This window comes from Cynoglossus semilaevis, chromosome 18 (genome assembly GCF_000523025.1).
Source record: "Cynoglossus semilaevis isolate Cse_v1.0 chromosome 18, Cse_v1.0, whole genome shotgun sequence".
NCBI classification, from domain to species: domain Eukaryota; kingdom Metazoa; phylum Chordata; class Actinopteri; order Pleuronectiformes; family Cynoglossidae; genus Cynoglossus; species Cynoglossus semilaevis.
In genome coordinates this window covers 2,130,258-2,155,741 of record NC_024324.1, presented here as the reverse complement: position 1 = coordinate 2,155,741, position 25,484 = coordinate 2,130,258, and the positions used below count along the sequence as shown (strand labels likewise).

Sequence of the window (25,484 nt, the reverse complement as noted above, 5' to 3'; positions counted from 1 at the left end):
CACAAACCTGCTCTCTGCTTTTTAATCATCAGGAGAGGAAGCACTAGGCACAAGGACAAGATTGTATTCTCTCCCTCACTTGTCATCTCTACTATTTAACAGAATACACTATTAATTAGCTACTAGATCTAAGTGAAACATTGCACTGTGAGAAACATGCAGTTAATAATGCTGTTCTCCTGCCATTAATTATAATTCCACGGAACCCAAGGGTGTGTACTGGTCTTTCACTCTATGCCACTGTATCAGTACACCGTCATATGGAAGTAATTCTAGCATCGAGGACCTTAACAACATATACAGGTGGGGTTTTAAGGTTTGACTGGAAGTTGCACCTGTGGTTTTGGTAGGAAATCAAACATTATTTTTACAGACAATAGCAATGTGCCTGGAATGTGATGTTCAAAGTGAGGCTTCAATCAAACCAAACATTTCCCTCTGTTCTCAGACGTACTCTCATTATGTTAGCCTGCAGACCAAATATTTCCCCCTGTTCTCAGACGTACTCTCATTATGTTGCAGTTTTTGCAGCTTTGCTTAAAGTCAAACCTTGTAGCAGTATCTGCAGCAGTGAAAACACCGTCTCTTTGTAAAGATAACTTTCAAATAACTCTGTCCACCAACGTTTTCCTTTTATTTTATAACTCAAAGCAGAGTGTAGCTAAAAGTTTGTTTCTAGTATAAATGGTTATAAATTCTATTTTCTTTTTCATATTTTCCCACAGTTGTTTATTTATTTATGGCTACTTGTTAAGTGAGATATTCTTTTACTGAGTTAAGAATTGGCTGCTGCAGTTGATACGGCCCAATATATTCCACTTCTGAATTGGAATATGTCCATCAATCCATCTTAGGTCACGAGTAGCTTCGGTACCTCTGCCAGCAGCTGTTCAGCGAGCGGCGTGGTGTTGCCACCTCTGTGTCAATGTTTGATTTATTTTATAGATGTTGAACATTCAATTTCACATTCAGGTCACTGTTTCATTTGGCTCAGCGTAGCAGAGATAAGACACGCAAAAGCTCCCCGTCCTCACATGCCAGTTGGGAACTTTCTTTATTAGTTTCTGTTTGTCTTTAGTACTTTCAAATAAACTTTAAGTACAAAGACAAATATTTAAATTTTCACTATGTCCTAAAGGAGATTGTGGCTTAAGATATAAATGTTTGTTGTTACTTAAAATACAAATGAACTTAAACTTTAATCATGTGATGAACCAGAATAACACAGTACCAGCTGGATTTAGATATTCCTGCTAAGTCTTTTTTAGCTTTGAACTCTTCTGTCTTGCATTGTTTTAACTAGTGGCATTTGTATTATATTATAATGTCTTTAATAATCATTTCCTTAATTATTTTTCCACCAAACTCAATAGTTGGCACTTCATGTCAAGGGAGAGTCCAAACCCAGATTCCAGGAGGACGCGCAGACTCTTACACTTCTTTATAAGGGTGTAAAATTACTAGTGACTCAATTCCAAGATAAAATTACCAATGTGTCATGATTTTTTTTTTTTTCTAAGTGGGTGTTAAAATTCAGTCAGTATTTTGATACGTGTCATTATCTCTTGTTGGACTGGCAGCAAAGTCAATATTGTGGGAGGAGAGGCAGTGAGCACCACAGAGAACATTTCCCATAGTTAATAATATAATTTCACAACTTATGGCTCAGGTGAAGTCATATACCCTGATAACACACCAGCTCTCACTTTGCTAAACACTTTCTTTTTGTCCCCCCCCACAAGCTTTCTACTTGTATTTGAAGTAGAATTAAGCAAAAACACAAAAGAACTGTGACTTCTTTCTGATGCTTTTTACTCAGTGTTGTGACACAGTATCATTTAATGACAACGCTGCCGCTCCAGGGCAGAGAAGGTAGACTGAAGTCAGAGGTGTGTAAGTCTGCTGGGTCGAGGTGTGGATTTTTGTGGTTAATCAGTAATGATTTGTAGAAAGAAAAAAAACGATTGTTCAAACACAGACGATATCTTTCTGGCTCCTTAATTGTTTAAAATAACCCAGTAGTTCACATCGTAAACTTGTTCATTACAAGACGCCACTGTGAGAAACAGGTTTGTGACTAAAATTGTACCGTTAACTATTTCCACTGTGTTCGTTTGATGGTGGTCGACCACAACAATTTCAGTTTCCAATTTGCCTTAGGATTGTTTTTCACAAGACGCCTATTCTGTAAATGGGCCGCGACCAAACAATATTTGGTTCACCTGCAGTGAGTGTTAGGGTGAGGTTAGTAATGTTACACACACACACACATATTGTGTCTTTAGGGTGCATCTTGAGAGTTGTTTTAAATCCTTAGAACCCATTTGACAATTGTGTTAGTTTCAGTTGTGCATGTTGCATTATATTTGTGATGACATTCTGAGCACTTTATAATAGAAAAAATATATTATAATGTCTAATTTTCAAGCTGCTTACTGAAACCTCTTGTATCCACTGACCAGCCTTACTGAAAATCATTCACCTTATCTTATCTTCTTTGCTTTTTTATATCTTCCAGTGGAGGTGTTGAATCACTTTGATATTGAAAATCTATTGAAACAGCGGCAACTATAAAAGTGAATATAATTGAGCAACTGTTGCACAATTTCTAACTGATGAAAACAGTAACAGCCTGTACTTCATAGAACTACACTCCAGAATATCTGAGCGATCTCTCTAAAGAAGTACGAGGGCGTACCTGAGGTCTGAATAACTTCTAGTCTGGCTTCAACTTGGCCAAGAAACTGTCTGAGTTTTAGAGGAGTTTATGAAAAATGATCTGGTTCAGCAAACAGCAGATAAGACGGTGGCGCTAATTACTGTGGTGTAGAGATGATCCCACATCATTGTCAGTTTAATCACTGCTTGTTCTCACTCACTGTAGCTTAGTCACACACCAAAACAGGAATGATTCAATCAGACGGCTGACATGCCACGAGTTTACACAACACTTTCTGTGACTGACACTGGTGACATGTGGAAAAAGTGGGACCGTCTGTCTTGTGAAATTCCTGCACTGTGACATACGGCCGACTTATTGTACTCTCACTGGTCAAAGGTAATCGGCGAGGAATGTTTGCTTTATATCAGAAGGGTGTTGGCTGCTCAGGCAGGGTCTCCGTGCAGACTGGACACAGAAGCTTAAGTCTCAGAGTGACCTGATTTCTGCTGCCTTTTCACAGTAAGAGCGCGTGTATGTTAAGAACTATTTTGAAACTTTTAAGACTCAACAAAGACAGCTTCTTAAACATAAAAAAAAAATGTAATTCTTACCCGAGTTCCACAGAATGTCAGTCAGGTGTTCCACTCAGCTGCAGTGAGTCCCTCCAGCACGTCTGCTGATCTGCAGATATACAGTAGATCCAGCTGTTAGGCCCCTCCCCTTCTGAGGAACGACCTCTTCCTCCCCCTTCTTTCCGCTCACTGCCGGTGCGGAATAGATTCTCGCCCTGATCTCTGGCAGCCACACATTCCTGTCCACTTCCTCGGAGAGTGTTCATTGTCTTACATACATAACACAGTAAACCACCAAAGATTCAAAGCGGTTTGTTCAATAAAACAACCACTGTGTAAATTGTATTTTAGAGGTTTTAACGATTTTTTTGTGGTCATTAAAAGATAGTGATTTGTTGAAAAAGAAATCCACACTAAGTGCTCCAGTGTCAGGACAGGTTTACTTTTTACACCTCGTCGGCATCGATTTTAGTTGTGCTTTTTTCTGAGCTGATGGATTTGGATGAATAGGTGGGTTGTTCCCACTGTTAACCTGTTCTGCACTGGCGTCAATAATCGTCCTCTAACTATTCAGCATTCACTCAGACTGATAAAAAGTAAGTCAATATCTCTATTGTTTTTACTGATAAGATGACATTTAGATAACATTATTTAAAGAGATGTCAGTTTTGGTTGTTCGGCAGAATTTCTGCTCTGCTGTTGAGACTATGTTAAATAACTGATACTTTAGAAAGCGTTTTAGGCCTGGGGGTGTCAGACATTGAATTTGCATTTTTCAAAGGCAGAGTCTTGTGCTGAAGACTGTCGTAAATCCACATTCTGAAACTAAAAAAAGATGACAGATCTGTTTAGATCAAACCAGTTCCATGAAAACCAGTATCTGTTTAATTGTCCTGGTTCATGTGTAGGAGTCTCATCAGGTTTGGCAGGTTGTCAACAGAGAATAACAGGATGCTTGTTAAGGACCAGAGTGGTGAGTGTGTGTGGGTAGAGGTGGGGGACGGGACGGACGGGGCGGGGGGGCAGATTCCTGCTTGTGCTTAAAAATATTAATTAAAAAAAAAACGTAGAGTGAGTTAGTCACAGACAGCAGCTGTTATTTGTTGCAAAAACCAGATGCAAAGACATTAGTCACATCTCAGTGTGACATCACTGGATTGTTTGTTCAGTTTCTTGAGTCGTGGGCAGGTCGGGAGGTCAGAGAGCAGTTTTGAATGTGAAAAGTTGAAGTGGATTTTACACAGTGTTGTATAAGGTTAAGAATTCTTGAGAAAATGTCATGTCCAGTTGCCTAAAGGAACTCTTGACCTGTGCCAGACACGGTGTTGTATTTATTTACTGGTGTACAATCTCAAGTATTTAACTAACCTGCCTGAATACAACACCCCAGGGATTAACTGCCCCTTTGAAGGTGTCAGAGTTCGTACAGTTTCATGTTTCTGAACAACAAATGTTGTTGTTCAACATAATTGTCAACCATTTCAACTATTCTGTGCATTTTCAGTTGAAAATCACAAACAATAGGTAGGAATGTGTTACAACACAGCTGTACATCACTGTACATAATACATTATATACACACATATATGTTTATAAATAAATATATATTAGTCAAGCACAGTACTGTGACTGAAAAATCTGGTCCTAGAAAAACATTTTTAAAAGCCTAGTCCAACAATGCTTTAAGGTAGAAAAAAGTCTATATCTCGGAATTAAAATTAAAAAAAAATTTAAACTTGCCTGGGCTGAAAACTGAGTGTAGATTAAATGTAAGTTTCACAACCAGGTCGTTAGATCACTGACATTTATGGACTAATGAGTTCAGACTTGAACCATTTCGTCACGCACCACTGATGGCTCAACGCCAACCAACTCGATAAACTCTGTTTATCTAACCTCACATGCAGACCAACCAGTGTCAGGTGTCGTACTCATGTTTTAATTGTTAAAACCTCACCTTGTAGATCAAAGCTGTGCCTTTACTGCCCTCTGCTGAATCCCTTCACATTAACCTTCTATCCTGTTTCTGTACTTTTGAATTTGATCTTTCCAAACTAATTTCAAACAGTGTCAGGGAAACAGGACAGGCCTCACTGACGCTAATGCTAATGAGAATATATTCTTTTCAGTCTAACTCTATTTTTAAGTGTTTTTTTCCTCGGGGCATTCCCTTGGTTAATTATGGTGCTGTTTTTTTTGGATAACCATTGTGGTGAATGATTATATTCATTAGTGACTCCATAAAGTAGGAAGTTTGATCAAAACGTGCCCACACCGCAGATCATTGTTAGTACAACAATAACTGTCAGTTTTATTACCTGAGGGTGCGGTCAAACAGATTCGTACTTCACTAGAACCTGACGCTTGAACACATTGCCAAGGAGTTCAGTGGAAAAATTGTTTAGAGTATTAAGTATTTAAATAATCCTCAAAACAAAAGATTTGTCAGATTCTAGTGAAGCGTGATTCTGCAGAACCGCACCCTCAGATAATACATCTGACGGTTATTGTTGTTATTTATAATTATAATTATAATTATAATTATTTATAATTATTTATAATTTTTTTTAATTAATTATAAACTTTTAGAAATGTAAATAACAGTCACTAAATTTTTTTAATTAATTATAAACTTTACGTATTTAGAAATGTAAATAACAGTCACTAAATGTCCGTGTGTGCTGTGATGGACTCGGACCACACGGTTGTGCAGTGGACACCAAACCACGGCCCTTCTTAATGAAAGTGGAGTTATTTTTGAATAAAAACACCCCAGACTTCTACTTCTGCGACGGGATTTGCTAGAGGGGCATTTTACTGCGGGTGTGGGGGCAGGACGGTAATCAAACCTGAGGTTGGTGATGGAGCCGTACACTTCCAACGCCACCGCGTCTCCTCCAGTCATAGCAAAGTAGCTGCTGAAATCAGCTGACGGTTGATTTCCCTTCCAGCCCGTCTTGTTTCCTTCCTCTGACAGAGGGTTATCGTGTATTTAGTCATTCAGTAGGAGTGGATGTTTTTCTGATCTTCCTTATTTTACCAGAATTTTGTCAGATGTTGTTGACCATGTAGACTTGAACACTCTTAGCTCTGTGTCTGTGCTGTTTAAACAGGCAGGAGCCAATCCTGTGTGATTAAAAACAATGAAAATGTTTTGTTTGCGCCAAAGAATTCCTGAGGACAGGGAACTCCTGGTTGAAAGTTAGTTCAACTGATTTAAAGTGCGATATTTTAAATCAGTTGAATTTAACTTTCACTCTTTAAGAGTCACTTTTTATTCAAGGTTCAAATTAGGCCGTATGTCAGTCACATGATGAGATCCATACACTACCTTCACAGACGTTTCCTGTCAGTGAACCGTTTGTCTAAAAACATTTAGTTTTGAGTTTAAAAACAGAACTAGCTTGATAATCTGTGTGATAATCTTTTGTTTAGTATAACAAATGCAACCAGATTGTTTACCAAGCAGTTAACCCTTCAAAGCTCTTCTGTACAGTAGTCAAAACACTGTACACGATCGTTTTTCCATGTAAATAACGTTGAGGAAAAACTATAATTTTTCCATGTAAATAACGTTGAGGAAAAAGCAGGTTATCTCTGACAATGATTTCATTTATTTTTGCTCTACATTGACCCACAACGGAGTAGAACTTCCTGCTAGACTAAATACTACACTAGACATGACTCAGTTGACGGAAGCAGTGAAGTGGAAGGTCACCAGTAGTAGATGGTATCTGTAGTAGATGTTTCACGTCTCGTCAGTGAGGCTTCTTCACTTCACACCTTGACCTGCCTGAAGAAGTCTCTGGACGAGGAGCCAAACATCTTCTAGAAACCAAACCAGTCCGGTCGCCTGTCATGTCAAACTGATGTGAATTAAGGAGAAGGTACAAAGATGTTTGGCTCAGATGACCGTCCTCACTGATGTCATCAGACTGTGCAGTCATACATGACAGTTGTGAAAGTGAGCAATCACTCTGTCAACAGGTGGTGGGACGGAATTTGGCAGGGAAACTCTCTGACTTGGAAAGTTTTACTGTCATGTTCGGAACGCCCGCCACGCCCGCACTCTGCACGGATGTTCGCCAGAGTCCGATGTGTTCAGTTTGCTGTAGTTGGTTCCACCAGTGCAGTAGGTGATCCTGACTTTGGATGTAGTAGTTATGATTGTGTGTATTTCTAGTCCAGAGTTTATTCAAGTTCCCCCTGCACTTCCTTGAAACGGAGCTGTTGGAGCCAGAATTCAGGAATGTGCCTGGTTTCTTCTCTCAGTTTGGTCCCAAAGTAAATTCCTCGTATGGAACCCGCCCAGACTAATGAGTTGGAACTAATAGAAAACCAATCAACTCTGCAAAATCTGATTTCTAAAGATGTTCTGATTACATTATTCTGTCTAATTAGATTTGACCTCACAGACGTCAAAGGTTTGACAGGATAAAACAAGACCTGTTCTCCTCGCGTGATAAAGATGATCTGTTTGAAGCATAGAATTACATGGAAAAAAAACCCTGTGAATTTTGCTGACTTTTTTTTTGTTTGTTTTTTTTGGCTGTGTGAAAGTTAGTTATATTTCATTAACTACCTCACAGTTTTCTGGCAGTAACATTTTACATACAATATAACTAAAGTAACTTTCAAGTTATCAGTTCTGGCAGTAACATTTTACATATAATATAACTAAAGTAACTTTCAAGTTATTTTTTTTTTCTTTATCTATGCTAACATCGAGTTTAAATTAACTTTTAGCAAAATGCTATAAATGTTGTCATTTGTGCCTAGTTTTAGGAGTTACAGGACGTGGTTTGTTTGCTTTGGTTATCTGCAGGTTGTTGCTGTTTTATTGGTTCTTTTTTTGTTGCCAACATTGCTATATTTTATTTATTTTTTCTATCAATTTTTGGCTGTTTCATAGCTAGCTCTTGGCCTAACTGGAGGCTTCTGTTTCATGGTTTCAGTTTTTGTCTCTCCTCTCTTGTCAAAACATACAACTTTTACTTTGATTAATTTTATTAATCAGTGTTATATTTGACCCCTATTTTTATCTGACTTTGGGACTTTTAAATTTTTTTTTGACACAAATGTTTGACTGTTCACTTCTGTTTGTCTTTGCAGTAGATTTTTCCTGTCTGGGCTCAAAGCTGTTTGTCCACATTGTTGTTCAACTTAATCCATGTGTCAGATTATTTTGAAGCTGCAAGGTTAAATGTGGGGGCAATTTCCACATTTTTTACACTGAAATTTGAGACAAGAAATGCAAGAAGATTAACGACAACGACAACGTTCAATGACTTTTCAGTTCCTTTTGACATGACTGAGTATCAGACATGCATGTAAAGGCCACAGTCTAGGCCACAGCCAGATACATATTACACTTCCTGCTGTGAATCCTTGGAATGTATTTGGTGACAGACGAATGACAACAAGCAATGAGGGAACTCTGATGACCTTCTATAAAAACCCATTTAGCACAGAGCTGTGAAAATGGGTTTATCTCTTTAATCCGTGCAGCGTTCTCTTATTTACAGAGGTATGTCATCCTGGTTTTATCTCAGCATGTTATCTCAGACACACCTTGGATTATTTCACTAGAACCAGAGCCCCACCCGTTCTCCTGCAGGCCAACTGTGTTGGCACGGAACTGTTTGCTTATTGAGCTTCACACATGTCCGAACAGTTCCACGCCGCCGCAGCGTGTGTGAAGTTAATGGTAGTGACTGTAAATCTGTTCTGGTGTGGATGTCGACACGACAGATACGAGTGTGTTACATTTGTTGCAGCTAATCGTTAATTTTACGACCCATCTTTAATACCAACCTCTCCTCAGTATGTCCTGTTCTAGTTGTTGGATTAGATGGAAGAAGGTGTGGAGATAGAAAGTTAGTTTAGCAGAACTGAGCATGAGGTCAAGTGCTGCTGTTGGAGACAAAGCAGCTGCTGTTGTTCCCTACGCTAGGAAAATATAAAGACAGAAATAGAGAACTCATAGAGTACCAAGTCTAAATGCACTGATGTCAGTGGAGGTCCGTTCTCAACAACTACTCTTTGTGCTGTTTTTTTTTTCTCCCTTTAAATTTAGTGTAGAAGCCAAAAGAATGACGTCAGTTGAATTTTTTTTTCACCAAATGTCTTTAACTGACTTGAACTCTGGGTATTGGCACTGAGTCATGATTTGTTCTCTTTCATCAAAGTATTTCATCACATTACACGGTCTGAGGATAAGTGCTAAAGTGTTGCACCTGGAGTCTTGACAAATCCTCAGTCCTCTCATGTTTGTAGAAGCTCCTCAGTTGTCGTCATGTTGTTTTAGTTTGTCAGTAAGAATTCACTCCACCCAGGAAACCCCTGGGTTCTTTGTCCTCCTGTTTTCTTTTCACTCCGGTTTTGAACTCTAGAAACAACAAAGCTGCTCAGAGTAACTGTGGGGCAGTGGGGCAGTAGGCGGGGGCGTGTCCCACTGGTCCATCATGGACAGATTTGTTCCTCTGACACACGGTTTACACAGCAGTTCTCCAGTGTTTGGTTTGTGCTGACAGGTGTGACTCCTGTGTCAGAACATTTAGATCTGCAGTTACACATCTTAACCTCTAGGGTGTGCATATATGTTGACTGACTACCTACCAAACTACACACCCCCCCTTACTGACTACCCCCCACCTGGTTATCAATTCTCATATTTACTTATTCTTTCAGAAACTGGCAAACCTTGAGTTCAGTGTGAATACAGTGTGAAGCTGTTTTCTCCCCCTGCTGGACAGATCGTGCTAGGGCCAGTGTTTGCATTTAGGAGCCAAACAAACTGAACTTTACAGCTAATTTAAATAGATTATGTTCTGTATTATTGGAGGCACAGCGTAGAGATTTAATCCATTTATTTTTTTATTTTCTTTTGCAGATGATGGAGCTGTTCCAGAGTGAAAAGGTCTGCAGGTGGAAACAGGAACCACAGGTGTCTCAGCGAATCAACTTCCAGATGATAAGATGATAAGGTAAGTTATACATTTCTTTGTTTGTCAGGAATGATAGTTTAACAAAACTGCAGGAGAATATTTCAGAGTGGTGTATTTTAATGGTCAGTGCTGTCCTGTGTTAGGCCACCAGCCCATTACCACCTACAGGGGTTTGTGATAAACAGCTAGCTAACAGAGCTAAAGAGTTTTGGAAACATTGGCTTAAATCGTCCAAACTCTCAAAAAACAAAACCAGAGCCGACAGAGCGGAAATCATTTCAATCTTTATTTACACAGCGTCAGGTGTTCCAGTAAAATTGTCCTTGTCACCATTTTATTATAAATACACCATTTTTAAACAAGGCTTGACAACCCTCATTAAAATACATCCTTCAAACCTTTAAAAACAAAACAAAAATAAGCTCTTTAAATGAATACAACTATTTCAGCTCTGCACCTTTTTTTTAGTGTTAGTAAATCATGCAAAGCATAGTAGGAAAATAAACATTCAGATATACTGTAGTTTTACAATTCAAATCGAAAATAACTGTATGTAACGGATGTGTACGTGTGGTGGAAAGTAATACAAAATACTGGGTTTGGTGGCAAAGCTTTAAGATCTTTCTCCGAAGAAATGACAAATCATGGCTTTTCAAGACACGGCCTAAATATACAGTACATATATGAGGTGTTGAGACAGAAGGAAATGAAGATACTATAGCCCTGTGTGACTACACTCTGAAACAAAAGTGTTAGAGATTAAAGTGTTTATACCTGATAATAACAGTTAAGGTACAGTTATATGAGTAGCGTCGCTCCTTCAGTCATGCATAAATCCGACCGACAGTGAAAACACTGCTCCGACTCATTGGTATTCAACAACCTGATAAAGTGTTCGACAGTGTTCCGCAGGCACTTACAAAGCATTGATTTCAGTTTAAGGTTAATGCAAGTGTAACGATGGTCCACTTGGTTCAGAACTTTACAGAACGTCAGATCAGTTCCTGTCACTGTCTGTAGTAAACCAGTGTTATAGGTCTCTGGAAGACTTCTGAGGGAAGGAGAAGATGAGATGATGATCCATGAACCTAAGGGATTAATAACAAAAACGATTGATTAGTTTTTAGAATTTTAAAAAATTAAAAGGGTTAGAGAGGAAAGTTAAAAGCATGACCTTTACCAACAGTACTTGAAAATGTTAGATATTTACTAGATATTTTTAAATGAATTTTTCAGGGCCAATTTAATTACCATGGTCAGTGCTCTCTATATCGAACTCTTTTTAGCAGTGTGTGCTATTGTTTGTTGAACTTCCATGTTTTGCCTTTCTGTAATTATGAGTCAAATGTCTGTGCTGCAGTACTGTAACAATAGAAGGTTGATGCTTTGACATGGTCTTAACTCTGTATGTTACGCACCTGTTTTAGTGTCCAACAAGGCAGAGACTTGCACATTTGTCTGGAGGCTGAGTTTTCAGTCCAGAGCTGGAGGAGTGGTCATCAGAGGGGCTACATGTTCACACCTGGGTTCTTGCTTTTTTTGGAGTTAACTATTGGTTGTACATTTTTGCGACAGACTGTAGTGAATGGCTTGAAAGCTCAGATACTGCGATATATGAGGTTATATGAGGCAGTGCAGTCCAGGAGAGAGAAAAGATCTTGAAGCTTGGCTTTTTTTAAAGCAGATATTCTTGGTGTAATTCATCTTTGGGACACAGACTTCCTTATTCTGCTCTGCAGAGTGGACCCTAACTTTCTTTATCCCAAATATGTTATATGTGTAGGAAAAATGTAATTAATTATACACCTGATTTGAATTGTTTTTTATCGTGTGTAAAAGAACAAGAAACATGTACACTGATAGTGAGAAAATAGAAATGATAATCCACTAGTATATACTCTCAGGTGTTTATGAAAACGTCTGAGGCTGATAAAAATGGTTAAAACATTAAATATAAAAAAATATATAACTTGAATGAAATTAATTCAAAGCATTATAACTACCACATGCAGAGCAGAATAAATGAGTGTGTTTTCCACAGACTCTGGTGGGCATCCTTAGACTGAAGTGTCAGGATCAGTATCGGCGACTGTAGCTTGGAGAACCGTATGAAGTGGAGGAGAATGTTGTGGTGAAACTTGATGCTGTAGCATCAAAACTTCCTCTTCTGGAGCCAGACCTAGAGCCTGTTCTAGAACCAGAACGTGACCCAGAGGCTGAGCCTGACCCACTGATGCTATAGGGACTGTAGAGGCCTTTGCTCGACTGAGATGATGCTTCCAGAAGCCTCAGACCGGTCCCTTCCTCTGTCATGCTCCTTTCCATTGCATCCTTGTAAGAGATCTTGAGTTTGGTTTTAGGACATGTGAGGTATTTGGAGTAAGCACTAACATCTCGTAACTTCTGCGCAGTGCGTGCATCCAATGTGCCTTTCTTCACGGCCTCGTCTATCGCCACTCTGTTTGTAGCATCTGGTTCAATCAAACCACCTGTGAGGTACTGGACCTCCAGGAACCGTTGTCCAGCCTCATAGTAAAGCCAGCCTTTCTTCAGAGCTTGGCCTGCCGACATTTTAGATTTTGTTCTGGGGTCTTCAAATCCATTGTAGGCCTTCTGGGCTAGACTGATGCGGTCCACCATGATTTTATCCACAAGCCCTTTGTTCATGGCATCTACAACAGAGAATTTCTCTCCAGTATTTGGGTCAATGATACCTCCGGTGCAGGCCTGGGCTTCCAGCAACCTCTGGCCGGTGATATTGTCCACAAGGTTTCTGTGGATGGCCTCAGTGACCGACACCTTTTCCAGAGTGTCTGTGTCTAAGATCCCAGCGATGGGGCCTGTTTCCTCTGTTGGATCATTCCATGTAGTTGCTGGTGTTTGTATGGAAGGTGCTGGACTCATGGAGTAGGAGGAGGAGGAGCCAAAAGAGGAGGAGCGTGATCTGCTACCACTCATGTTTCCAGACAGCATGTCGGCAAACTCTGTGATGGACAGGGTTCCTGATCTGTACTGATCCAATGCCGACCTGTCAATCAGACCCTTTGAGATTGCATCATCAATATCGTATTGGCGTCCTGACCGCCTGTCGATAATCATGGACTTCACAACTCCATCAGATGAGGTGATTGTGATTTCTTCCCACTCACACTCTTGTTCTGAAAGTTCTAGATAGGTCTGGTGGTCAATGAGGCCTTTCTGATACGCTTCATACACGGACATTTCTTTGCCGGACTCTGGATCAACAATGACAACCCTACGTTTACGAACTGAAGACTTGGACGATGTTTTCCGCTCACGTTTCTTCTCTTTCAATGGCAGGAGAGCCAGACCGGTCTCTGGGTCTGTCATGCAGCGCTCCATCAGCTGCAGATAAGTGAGATTCTCCTCAGTGTTGGGATCAAAAAAGCCTTTTGTGTCATCTGATGGGTCAGTTAGGATTTCATTCATTTCCTCATCAAATAGACCGCGCTCATACGCCGTTTCCACGGGCAAACGATGGCTCTCTTGTGGATCGATGATTCCACCAGTGGCGATCTGAGCCTCCAGCAGACGAATACCGTGATCTTTCAGGATGAGCCCCTTTTTCATGGCCTGAAAAAGTGAGATTACCTTGCCAGAATACGGGTCCTTGTACCCCGTGACTGCTCTTTCAGCTGAGACAAGTTTATCTTTAAACTCTGTACCGACAATCCCCATTTTTACAGCTTCTGTGACATTAAGTTTAAGGTTCTTGATGGGATCGATCACATATCCTGTGGCGGCTTGAGCTTCAAGGAGTTCAAAAGCGGTTCCTGGTCTTATCATGTTCTTCTTCATTGCCTGATAAATAGACAAACGATCTTTGCTAGACTCAACATAGACGCCAGCAATGCAGCTGGATCCCTCCAGGTACTTCTTTACATCTCTGCTGACTTCCTCCACTGATAAGGTACCATCAGTGAGCTCATTGTACGTCTTCTGATTGATGATTTGTGAACGGAGCAGCTCCTCCACAGTGATTTGCTTCCGGAGACCTTTAAAGAGAAGTCGTCTGTCTGCCAACGACAGCAGTTTCAAACCACTTGCCTTATCGGCTCGGCATCTTTTCAGAAGCTGAGCGTAGAACTGTTTATCATCAGTGGTCGGATCAGTGTACTCTCTAACATCTCCTGTAGGCTCAGATAATCTTTCATGAGTCTCTTTGTTGATGTATCCTCGCTGCATAGCAACATCTATAGGTAAGCGGAAGTAATATTCCGGATCCATATATCCACCAGTGGCGTTCTGAGCCTCCAAAAGCCTTAGGGCATAGGCCTCAGGAACTAAGTCTTTCTTCATTGCCTGGAAGAGAGAAATGACCTTTCCGGTGTATGGATCCTTGTAGCCTGTAACTGCTCTTTCAGCAGAGAGAAGTTTGTCATGCAGTTCTGGTCCCACCAGTCCTTTCCGCACAGCTTCATCCACTGTTAGCAGCTCATCTTTGACTGGGTCAATCATGAAACCTGTTGCAGCCTGAGCCTCCAGGAGAGTTAAACCTACTTCAGGTTTAATCTTGCCGCTCTTCATTGCCTGGTAAATGCTGATCTTTGGTGGACTGTCAGACATGATTCCAGCAATGGACCCGGTACCAAAGAGGAACTGCTTCACTGTTTCCATTTCCATGACTTCACGAATTGTCATTTTCTCTTGTTTCAGGAGGTTGTACGTCTGCAGGTCGATTATTCGGGCACTGTACAGCTCCTCAATAGTGACTCTTCTTCTGATGACATCACAGGACATGCCCTGATCTGCTCTGATTATCTCTCTTTGTTCTATGATTTCGATAATGATAATTAGCATCCTCTCCTTTGTGATTTGCCCCAATCTGTACTGTTCCATGAGACGCTGTCTCTCCTTTTCTGGAAGCATGTTTGAGTTCATGACTTCCCAAACGGTCAAACTCTTTCCTGCAAAGCTCTTGTGTGGGATCTCAATCTGAGTGTTGGCCAGCTCTGTTTGTGCTTGTTCCTCTGTGCACTGGAATGATTTCTCAGCAGGTTCAGGGACTTCAACTGTAAACATTGGGAGATAGCACAGACCAGAGTGAGGGTCTCTTGTACATTTCTCCAGCAGTTGGCCGTAGGTGGCGCTTTCATTGGTGTTGGGATTGGTGAATCCTTTAATGTCACCTGAAGGTTCTTTAAAAGACTTGGCCATTTGTTTGCTAAAATAACCACGTTGAATGGCTACATCAGTTGGAACCCGATGGCTGCTAGCTGGATCTATGATGCCCCCTGTGGCTAATTGTGCCTCCAGGAGAGGAATAGCATGCTCCCTTAGCACCAGCTCTTTTTTCATGGCTTGGAATAGAGATATTTTGTTGCCTGTATATGGATCTCTGTATCCTGTGATTGCTTTTTCAGCTGAGAGAAGTTTCTCGTGAAGCTCCGGGCCGACTATGCCTTCCTTGACAGCATCATCTACGGAACATTTTTTATCTTTGACTGGATCAGTTATGAAACCAGTTGCTGCTTGTGCCTCCAGCAGTGCCAGACCAGTGTTGTATTGTAAAATGTTTCTTTTCATAGCCTGATAAATGCTCAGATTCTCATTGGAATCTTCCATAGTGATGCCGTCAATGCGATCCGTGCCCTGTAAGTACTTCTTGACCTGATCTGTTTTACTGACTTCTTTTGGTGTCTTCTTACCTTCTTGGAGTTCATCAAATGTAGCCTTGTCAATGATGTTTGAATCAAGCAGCGAGCTAGGGGGCACTGGAGCTCTGAGACCTTCAAAGCAGATGGCTCGCCCTGCTTTGTCTTCCCACTCATCAACCATTGTTACTACGATTGTTATCAACTTTTCAATTGTCACATAACCCATTCTGTACTGGCGAATCAGTTCGATTCTCTGCTCCTCTGTAATGTACTCAGAGTTTATGATCTCCCAGATCGTCACCTTTCTTCCTTTGAAGGGCCCACAGTCCAGCTCCATTGTTGTCTGATCCAAAGCCTCTTTTGTCTTTGCCTCTGTGATCTGTTTTTCCTCCTTTGGCTTCGTAGCCTTCTTTGTGAGTGGGAGTAAAGGAAGTCCTGTTTCTTTATCTATGATACATTTGTTCATGAGCTGAGCATAGGTCACGTCCTCTTGTGAGTTGGGGTCATAAAATACTTTAGTTTCATCAGTGCTTTTGTTCAGGGTTTTTGACATTTTGTCATCAAAGTATCCACGTTTGCAGGCAACTTCGTGAGGGATGCGGTAGCTTTTAACGGGGTCAACAATTCCTCCAGTTGAAAGCTGTGCCTCAAGCAAACGAACACCGTGGTCTTTTTTAATGAGGCCTAACTTCAGTGCCTCAAACAGTGATACCTTCTTTCCTGTATATGGGTCGTGGTAACCACTGACTGCCTTCTCTGCAGACAGAAGCCGTTCGTGTATTTCTGGGCCGACCAGACCTGATTTGACGGCCTCGTCAACAGGGACTCTCTCATTTTTGATTGGATCGATTACAAATCCAGTTGCTGCCTGAGCTTCGAGAAAGTTCAGTGCAGTCTCAGGCGACAGAAACTCTTTCTTCATGGCTTGATAGAAAGGCATTTTCTCCTTTGTTGGTTCATCGAGTATCCCAGCTATGCTTGGCGTTCCCTGTAGTGCCTTCTTGACTGGCTCCATCTCAGAGATCTCTTTAGCCGTTATTTTACCGTTACTCAATTTATTAAACAAGTCCTTGTTGATGACCTTGGTTTCTAACAGTTCACTGGCAGTGACTGTCGCTCTCAAACCATTGAAAGTAGTTTCATTGTTTTTCTCCTTGTCTTCCACTACAGTGATGACAATTTTAATGATCTTCTCTATAGTGATCTTGCCTGTCTTGTACTGACGGATCAGCTCTCGCCTCTGCTCCTCATTGAAGTATTCTGAATTGATGACTTCCCAAATGGTGATGGTTTTTCCCTTGAATTTTCCAAAAGGCACGTCCAGTTTAGACTTACTCAACACATCCCTGGCCTCTCCATCTGTGTACTTTTCACTCTGAGCAGCTTTTTCAGTGACAGGCAGTATCAGCAGGCCTGTGTCGGGATCTTTGGTGCATTTGTCCAGCAGCTGTTTGTAGGTCAGTTGCTCGTGAGTACTAGGATCAATGAATAATTTGCAGTCGTCACTGGGATCTGTAAGTTTTTTGTTCATGTCTGCATCAAATTGACCTTGGGAGTAGGCAGTCTGCAGTGGTACTCTGTGGCTGTTGACGGGGTCGATGATGCCCCCTGTTGCAAGCTGGACATCTAGGAATTTGGTTGCCTGCTCCTTCTCAATTAAACCCTTGTTCATGGCCTCAAAGAGAGAGATTTTGGCTCCAGTGTAGGGGTCTTTGAAGCCAGTGGCTGCTCTCTCTGCTGACAGCAACCTGTCGTGGAGCTCAGGTCCAATCACCTTGTCTTTAACAGCCTCATCCACAGACAGGAATTTATTTTTTACTGGATCTACAATAAAACCAGAAGCAGCCTGAGCTTCAAGAAGCATCGTAGCTGCGCTTGGAGTAATCTTGTTCTCTGTCATGGCCTGATAGACACTTATTTTCTCTTTAGAAGGAGTCAAGAGACCACCAATGCTGCCCTGACCTTTGAGACATGCTTTAATTTTATCTGTTTTTCCAAGCTCATGCACTGTTACTTTTCCTTTTTTCAGCTTGTCCAGATCCTTCTTGTTGAGGACGCCGATGTCGTGGAGCCTCTCAGCTGGAACCTTTTCCCTGATTCCTTCAAACGACAAAGGTGAGTCCCCTTCTTTCTTCACCCCATCTACCTCAGTAGAACCATTGAGAACCCCCTTTGATGTCCCCACTGTTGTCACAGCCACCAGTTTCTCCACTGAGACAGTTTGGCTTTCCTTTGTCTGTGATACAGTTTTTGATGAAATTTCAAACGTCTGCAGTTGCTCTCTCAGCTTCTTGTTTTCTTCTGCCAACTGTTTCTCCTGCTCCAGTCTTTTCTTGTCGAGCACGTCCATTTCTCTCTGCTTATTCTTCATCTCCTCCTCGGCCTCCTTTTGTTTCCTCACTGCTTCGTCCATTATGGCCTGGAGCTTCTTCCTCTCCTCCTCCATCAACTTCCGCTGACGTTCCTGTTCGTCTTTCAGGGCCTTTGCCTTTTTCATCTCATCCTCCAGCTGCTTCTCGAATCTCTTTTTCTCCCCCTCAACTTCCTTTTCCCTTTTGAGCAGTAGTCCTTTTTCGGTGAGGAAAGACTGCTGGAGCTCCGCCTTTTGTTGCTCAATTTGCTCTTGTTGGGCATTTGCCATCTGATTGGAAGAAAAGACATCATTTGTTAGTAAAACTTTACATTTTGACATCTTATGCTATGCTAACGAACAGCCATTCTGGATTTATCTATAGCACAAATATAGTAGATCCAAACATCTTTAACAAAAAAACTTCTTAAATAATAACTGAAATAATATAAATTTGAGGAATTCTAATGTAAATACCTCTTTAGATTTCCTCTGGAGCTCCTCTGCCTCTTTCTTCAGCTTCTTTCTCTCCTCTTCTAGATCAGCAATGGCGCTCTTCAGGTCGTCGGCCTCTCTGGTGCTCTGCAGCCTCTGCGTCTCCAACTTCTGCACAACAATTTCTGTGGTGTGCTTTTCTGTCCTCTGAAGCTGAGCCTTTACCTCGTCGGCCTGTTTCTTGAACTTCTTGGCCTCGTCTTCAGCTTTGGTCTGAGCGAGGCTGAGCTCCTTCACCCTCAGCTTCAGTTTCTCTGCCTCGGCTGAAGCCTCCAGTTGTCTCTTTCTCTCAGCCTCCAGTGATTTTTGGAATCCCTCCGTCTCCTTATCCAGACGTTGCTGGATTTGCTGCTTGTCTTCCTGTAGTCTTTTGGCCGTTTCCTGTGCCTGGTCCTTCTGCTTCTGAAGCTTCTCTGCTTCGGCCTTTAGTTTGGTGGCTTCCTGGATGGCCTGCATTTTCTCCTTGAGTATTTTCTCTGCGAGCGCTCTCTGTTCAGCCAAGTTAGACTCAGCGATCTGCCTCTGTCTGGCCGTTTCCTCGGCCTCCACGCTCAATCTGCCAGCTTCTTCAGCCAAACTCTTCATCTTCTCGGCTTCCTCTGCGAGCAGCTTCTGTGTGCTGTCCTTGTCCTTCTGCATGAGGCGGCGGTTTTCCTCTTCAATCTTCAGCTTCAGTTTCACCAGCTCCTCCATTTGGATCCTTACCCTGGCCAGCTCCACCTCCACCTGAGACTTTTGTTTGAAGGCGTCATTCACTTCACCTTTGACTCTCTGAAGCTCTTGGTCCAGCAGTACTTTTTGCTTGTCCGTCTCGTCCAGCTGCAGTTTGACAACAGTTAGTTCCTTCTCCACCTGTGATTTCTGTTGGAGGGCTTGTTCTGCTTCTTTTTTGTGCTTGCTCATTTCTGCGTCAGCTTGTTGCTTTTGCTTCAGAGCGGCGGCCTCAGCCGCTGCTCTCCTGGCGGCCTCCTCCTCTGCTTCTTTCCTCTGTTTCTCTGTGTCGTTCTGAGCCTTTGCCTGTTTGGCGGCTTCGTTCTCAGCTGCTTTTTTCTGTTTCTCTGCCTCCTCTGCCTTCTGACGTAGCAGGGCGGCCTCTTTCTCTGCCTTCTCTTTGGCTTTCTCGGCTTCTTGTGCGAGTTTTTTGGCATTTTCAAACTCGTCCCTCAGTTTTTCCTGAGCCAGGACATCTTCTTTGTTCTTGCTGAGGACATCTTGAGCCTTCTGTTCAGCAGCCGTGCACTTCTGCGCCGCCTCCTTGGCTAGAACCACCTGCTTCTCTGCCTCCTTCTCGGCCTTTTCTTTCTGTTTGTTGGCATCTTCTGCTTTCTTTTTCAGACGTTCAACCTCCTCCTGAGCAGCTTTACACTGTCTCGCTGCTTCCTCCTCTGCTGCGGTGATCCGTTTCACCTTCTCCTCTGCCTCCTTCCTCCTCCTCTCCTCCTCTGCAGCCAGCTTTTTGAGTTTCTCCGCCTCTTCCTCAGCTTTGAGTTTGCTCTTCTGTGTTTCATCTGCGATTCCCTTCAGTTTCTTCAACTCTGACTCCAAGTCTGCCTTCTCTTTGGACGCCTTGTGGAAGTTGATCTTGATGATGTGAATTTCCTCCTCAACCACCTTCTTCTGCTTCAAAGTCTCCTCCACTATGTTTTTCTGTCTCCCAAGCTCAGAGTCAGAGGAGGTCTGCAGCTGTGTGATCTTTTCCTCAATGTCCTGTTTGTGCTGAGCAGCCTGGTCCTCCAGCAGCTTCCTCTGGTAGGCCTCCTCCTCAGCTTGTCTTTTCAGCCTCTCATTTTCCGCCTCTTTAGCCTTCAGTGCCATCTCCGCCTCCGTCTTCAGCCGCGTTGCCTCGTTGATGGCGGCCAGTTTTTCTTTGAGTATTTTCTCAGCCTCTGATCTTTGTCGCGCCGCTTCTTCTTCGGCGATCTGCCTCTGCTTCTTCGCTTCTTCTGCAACCGATCTCATTCTGGCAGCTTCGTCAGCCAGCTGTTTCATCTTCAGAGCTTCAGACTCCAGGAGCTGCTTGCTCTTTTCGGTGTTCACCATTGAAGCCTTTTCTGCGTTAATCTTCATCTGCAGAAGAGAATCCATTTCACTTCTCACTTTATTCAACTCGTCCTCCAGCTGCTTCCTCTGCTTCTCAGTGGAGTTCACCTCATTTTTCAGACGCTGGAGCTCATTGTCCAGAAGGCCACGCTGTTGTTCTGCATGCTCAAAGTCAGCTTTGAGGCGAATGCACTCCTGTTCAGCAGAGAGTTTTTGCTGAGCAATCTGCTCTGCAAACTTCCTCTGTTTGTCCAACTCTTTCTCTGCGTTCTCCTTCTGTTTCAGAGCAGCTTCTTCAGCTTTCCCTCTTTTCTTGGCGTCTCGTTCTGCCTCCAGCTTCTGCTTCTCGGCCTCCTCCTGAGCGTGGCTCTTCTTCTGTGCTTCCTCCTCCGCCTGAAGCCTCAGTCTGAGCGCCTCGTTAGCTTTCTGCCTCCATATTTCAAGCTCCTGCTCCGCCTCCTCTCTGGCTGTGTTGGCTTCCTTCTGCTGCTTCTTCAGTTTGTCAGCCTCCTCTTGCAACTTCAGGACGTTCCCTTGTTCTTTCTTCAGCGACTCCTCCAGTTTTGTTGTCTGTTCGCTGAATGACATAGCTTTGGTTTGCAGCTGTGTGGCTGCGGACTTCTGAGCCACCTCCTCCACCACTCTAATCTGCCGGATTTTCTCCTCCTCTGCTTGTTTCATGCGTCTCTCTGCCTCCTCTGCTTGCATTTTGTATTTCTGCAGGTCGTCCAGTGCTCTCTGCTTTTGCTTAGCGGCCTCTTTCTCAGCATCGGACTTGCGCTTTAGCTCATCTTCGGCGTTCTTCTTCCTCTGAGTTTCCTCAGCCACCTGCTTGCGGAGCCTCTCTGCCTCGTCCTGAGCAGCTTTCCTGAGCTTCTCGGCCTCAGCAGCTCTGTCTCTGAGCTCCTGCAGTTCTGCCTCGGACTTTGCTTTATGTGCCGTCGTTTTCTCCAGCTGAATCCTGATGATGTGAATTTCTTCCTCTATCTTCCTGCGGCTCACCAGCGCGTCTTCCAGCTGCTGGTTTTTGGACTTGATCTCCTGGTCAGAGAGGCTCTTCAGGTGCTGCAGCTCTTGTTGAATGTTCTGCTTCTGTTTCTCGGCGTCCGCTGCGACGTCTTGTCTCTTGCTGGCTTCTTCCTTCATCTTCATCTTCAGCTCCAGAGCCTCTTGTTCTGCCTTAGCCACAGATTTAGCGTGAGCTTCTGCCATCTGCTTTTGTTTGTCCAACTCCGCCTGTATCTCTGCCATCTTCCTCCTCTCCTCTTCCTTTAGTTTTTCAGAAGCTTTCTGTATTAACAAAGCAGACGTAGAGGAAATGAGACAAGGACACATCTGGGAAAACACCAACATGTGTCAAGACATAAAAGTTACACATCAAACAGATACAGTGATGTTTAAAATGTTGTGCGCTGCTGCTGCATTGGTTGATGTTACCTCATCGTCCTCCAGGCGGCGCTGTGCATCTATGATGAATTTGATGTACTGGTTGGTGAGAGTCATCAGTTCACTGTAGCGGGTTCTCAGATTGACATACTGTAAGAAATGTAGTAACACAGAAGTAGTGTTTATTCATGATTCATGTCCTTCACAGAGGACACGTCTGAAGTCCTGGTAGTCTGGAGGACACGCTCTAACTGACTCTGCTAACCATCTTTTCACAGGAGGAAAGCCTCTTTAATGAAGAGCTGTCAGTGGTACTGGTGGAACCTACCTCCTGGATGATGTCATCAGATGCACACTCCATTTTTGGCTTCTTCAGAGGAGATGCTATTGGATCCTGAAGAGCTTTGTACGTCAGAATCTGGAACTCGTAGTCCTTCATAAAAAAAGGTAATTATTTATTTATTTGTTTTTTTTTAGAAAAAAGATCAGACAGCAGTACTTGTAGTAAAGTCAGTAATGTATTTATTTATTTCAAACCTTGACTGAATCAATGTAAGCTTTGGCATTTTTGTGACAGTCGTCGATCTTGTCCTTGTTCTTCTCAATCTCTCCTAAAAGTTTCTGTAAAAACATTAGACCAGTTGCATAGGTTAGACTTGACCACCAGATGGCAGCAGAGGCTGCGGACTTCTGAGCCACCTCCTCCACCACTCTAATCTGCCGGATTTTCTCCTCCTCTGCTTGTTTCATGCGTCTCTCTGCCTCCTCTGCTTGCATTTTGTATTTCTGCAGGTCGTCCAGTGCTCTCTGCTTTTGCTTAGCGGCCTCTTTCTCAGCATCGGACTTGCGCTTTAGCTCATCTTCGGCGTTCTTCTTCCTCTGAGTTTCCTCAGCCACCTGCTTGCGGAGCCTCTCTGCCTCGTCCTGAGCAGCTTTCCTGAGCTTCTCGGCCTCAGCAGCTCTGTCTCTGAGCTCCTGCAGTTCTGCCTCGGACTTTGCTTTATGTGCCGTCGTTTTCTCCAGCTGAATCCTGATGATGTGAATTTCTTCCTCTATCTTCCTGCGGCTCACCAGCGCGTCTTCCAGCTGCTGGTTTTTGGACTTGATCTCCTGGTCAGAGAGGCTCTTCAGGTGCTGCAGCTCTTGTTGAATGTTCTGCTTCTGTTTCTCGGCGTCCGCTGCGACGTCTTGTCTCTTGCTGGCTTCTTCCTTCATCTTCATCTTCAGCTCCAGAGCCTCTTGTTCTGCCTTAGCCACAGATTTAGCGTGAGCTTCTGCCATCTGCTTTTGTTTGTCCAACTCCGCCTGTATCTCTGCCATCTTCCTCCTCTCCTCTTCCTTTAGTTTTTCAGAAGCTTTCTGTATTAACAAAGCAGACGTAGAGGAAATGAGACAAGGACACATCTGGGAAAACACCAACATGTGTCAAGACATAAAAGTTACACATCAAACAGATACAGTGATGTTTAAAATGTTGTGCGCTGCTGCTGCATTGGTTGATGTTACCTCATCGTCCTCCAGGCGGCGCTGTGCATCTATGATGAATTTGATGTACTGGTTGGTGAGAGTCATCAGTTCACTGTAGCGGGTTCTCAGATTGACATACTGTAAGAAATGTAGTAACACAGAAGTAGTGTTTATTCATGATTCATGTCCTTCACAGAGGACACGTCTGAAGTCCTGGTAGTCTGGAGGACACGCTGTAACTGACTCTGCTAACCATCCTTTTCACAGGAGGAAAGCCTCTTTATGAAGAGCTGTCAGTGGTACTGGTGGAACCTACCTCCTGGATGATGTCATCAGATGCACACTCCATTTTTGGCTTCTTCAGAGGAGATGCTATTGGATCCTGAAGAGCTTTGTACGTCAGAATCTGGAACTCGTAGTCCTTCATAAAAAAAGGTAATTATTTATTTATTTGTTTTTTTTTTTAGAAAAAAGATCAGACAGCAGTACTTGTAGTAAAGTCAGTAATGTATTTATTTATTTCAAACCTTGACTGAATCAATGTAAGCTTTGGCATTTTTGTGACAGTCGTCGATCTTGTCCTTGTTCTTCTCAATCTCTCCTAAAAGTTTCTGTAAAAACATTAGACCAGTTGCATAGGTTAGACTTGACCACCAGATGGCAGCAGAGTTGCACCATCCTCCCATCACTCTCACCTTCTCGTCTGTCAACTGTTCCCTCAGGGCCCTGCTGTCACTGATGGGCACGGCCTGGATCTTCTCCTGCCTCTGCCGGGCCTCCGTCAGCCAGCGGATCAGCCACTCGTAGGAGTCGCGGTACGAGTTCATGTGTCGGCCCAGGAGGTCCAGCTCCCGCAGTCTGAGCTCTATTTGAGCAAACACGGCCTGCCAGCGCTCCAGGAGGCCGTTGACCAGCTGACGGTAGTGCTCCAGGTCGGCGTCACGCTCGCTGTGGATCCTGGTCATCTTGTCGTGGACGGTGGTGGCCTTCCTGAGGTCATCCTGCAGGCGGTCGAACATCACCTGATCCGCCTCCGCCTCAGAGCGCATCGACTGGTGGACGTAAGTAATGAGTCACATGTCTGTAAACTTTATTTTGACCAGTCTAAATTCTAAAAAATAGATTAAAGTTATCAAATGAAAAGCTAAAAATACATGTTAAATGTATACCAAAAATACTGCCATGTTTACTGTGAAATTATAACTACTATTTACTGGGTATTTATTAGAGGTATTACTGTAATATTCTCCTAGACTGCAACATGCTACGTTGCTAAAATGTTTATTTTGTGAATTCTTATAACTTGTACAATTACGTGATTAATTGCACGTAATTGTAATTGGGTGATTAATAACACTGCCCCCAGGTGGTCTAAATATATTCCCAGTAAGAACAACTCTTGATTCAGGTTATTAATCTTTTATTGTTTATTTCTTCAACATCCAAGTATTTGTTCATTTTGCAGATTTTTGTTAAAGTTAGACCTAATATCATGAAGTCTTGTAGCAGTACCTTCATCTGACTGCGGTGTTTCTCCACCTCCTTCTGCTCAGATGGAACTTTGCTGACGTCACGCAGCCGAGCCTCGTAGTTCTTCAGCGTCTCCTCTGCGTCCGCCGTGTTCCTGATGACCACGTCCACGGTCTTCAGCCTGGAAGTCCAAGGTTTTTATTGGGTGAGACTCACAGAACAGAACAGAACAGAACAGATGTGTGATCAGATGAATGAACTCATGGTCTCTCACTTGTCCAGGTAGACGGAGGAGAGGCCGTAGACCTGCTCCATCTTCTTCAGAGTCAGGTCCAGTTCTGAGCGCAGCAGTGGGGCAGAGCTGGACTGTTGGGGGGACATCAGGACCTCCTCCGTCTTCTCACTGACACAGGTGAGGTCTCTCTTCAGACCCTCCAACTCTGACTGCACTTTCTGCAACCACACAAGTCAGGGGGG

General features: G+C 43.0%; 2 protein-coding genes and 1 long non-coding RNA gene across 18 annotated transcripts in view; 1 reads left to right on the top strand and 2 right to left on the bottom strand.

Moving 5' to 3' along the window:
- eppk1 (epiplakin 1) overlaps positions 1 to 3,372 on the bottom strand; it is a 13,021-nt gene extending 9,649 nt beyond the window's left edge. Inside the window, exon 1 of the mRNA XM_025065196.1 lies at positions 3,274 to 3,372. The gene's annotated coding sequence lies outside the window, so the exon portion shown is untranslated. The remainder of the gene's footprint in view (positions 1 to 3,273) is intronic.
- LOC103393979 (uncharacterized) overlaps positions 1 to 17,963 on the top strand; it is a 45,536-nt gene extending 27,573 nt beyond the window's left edge. For both annotated transcript variants that reach the window (XR_003052676.1, XR_003052675.1), the window contains exons 9-10: positions 10,127 to 10,220; positions 17,829 to 17,963. This is a non-coding gene — a long non-coding RNA (uncharacterized LOC103393979). The remainder of the gene's footprint in view (positions 1 to 10,126; positions 10,221 to 17,828) is intronic.
- Positions 10,450 to 25,484, bottom strand: part of pleca (plectin a) — a 99,156-nt gene continuing 84,121 nt past the window's right edge. For 14 of the 15 annotated variants that reach the window (XM_025065181.1, XM_025065180.1, XM_025065183.1 and 11 more), the window contains 10 exons: positions 25,282 to 25,460; positions 25,050 to 25,188; positions 24,233 to 24,589; positions 24,065 to 24,148; positions 23,854 to 23,958; positions 23,577 to 23,675; positions 22,770 to 23,429; positions 18,627 to 21,314; positions 11,600 to 18,440; positions 10,450 to 11,269 (listed from right to left, as the gene is read on the bottom strand). In XM_025065181.1, the coding sequence (XP_024920949.1) occupies positions 12,258 to 18,440; positions 18,627 to 21,314; positions 22,770 to 23,429; positions 23,577 to 23,675; positions 23,854 to 23,958; positions 24,065 to 24,148; positions 24,233 to 24,589; positions 25,050 to 25,188; positions 25,282 to 25,460 (10,494 nt within the window). In that variant the 3' untranslated portion in view covers positions 10,450 to 11,269; positions 11,600 to 12,257. Of the gene's footprint in view, positions 11,270 to 11,599; positions 18,441 to 18,626; positions 21,975 to 22,769; positions 23,430 to 23,576; positions 23,676 to 23,853; positions 23,959 to 24,064; positions 24,149 to 24,232; positions 24,590 to 25,049; positions 25,189 to 25,281; positions 25,461 to 25,484 lie in introns of all 15 variants that reach the window. The other variant, XM_008331101.3, reaches the window with a different exon arrangement.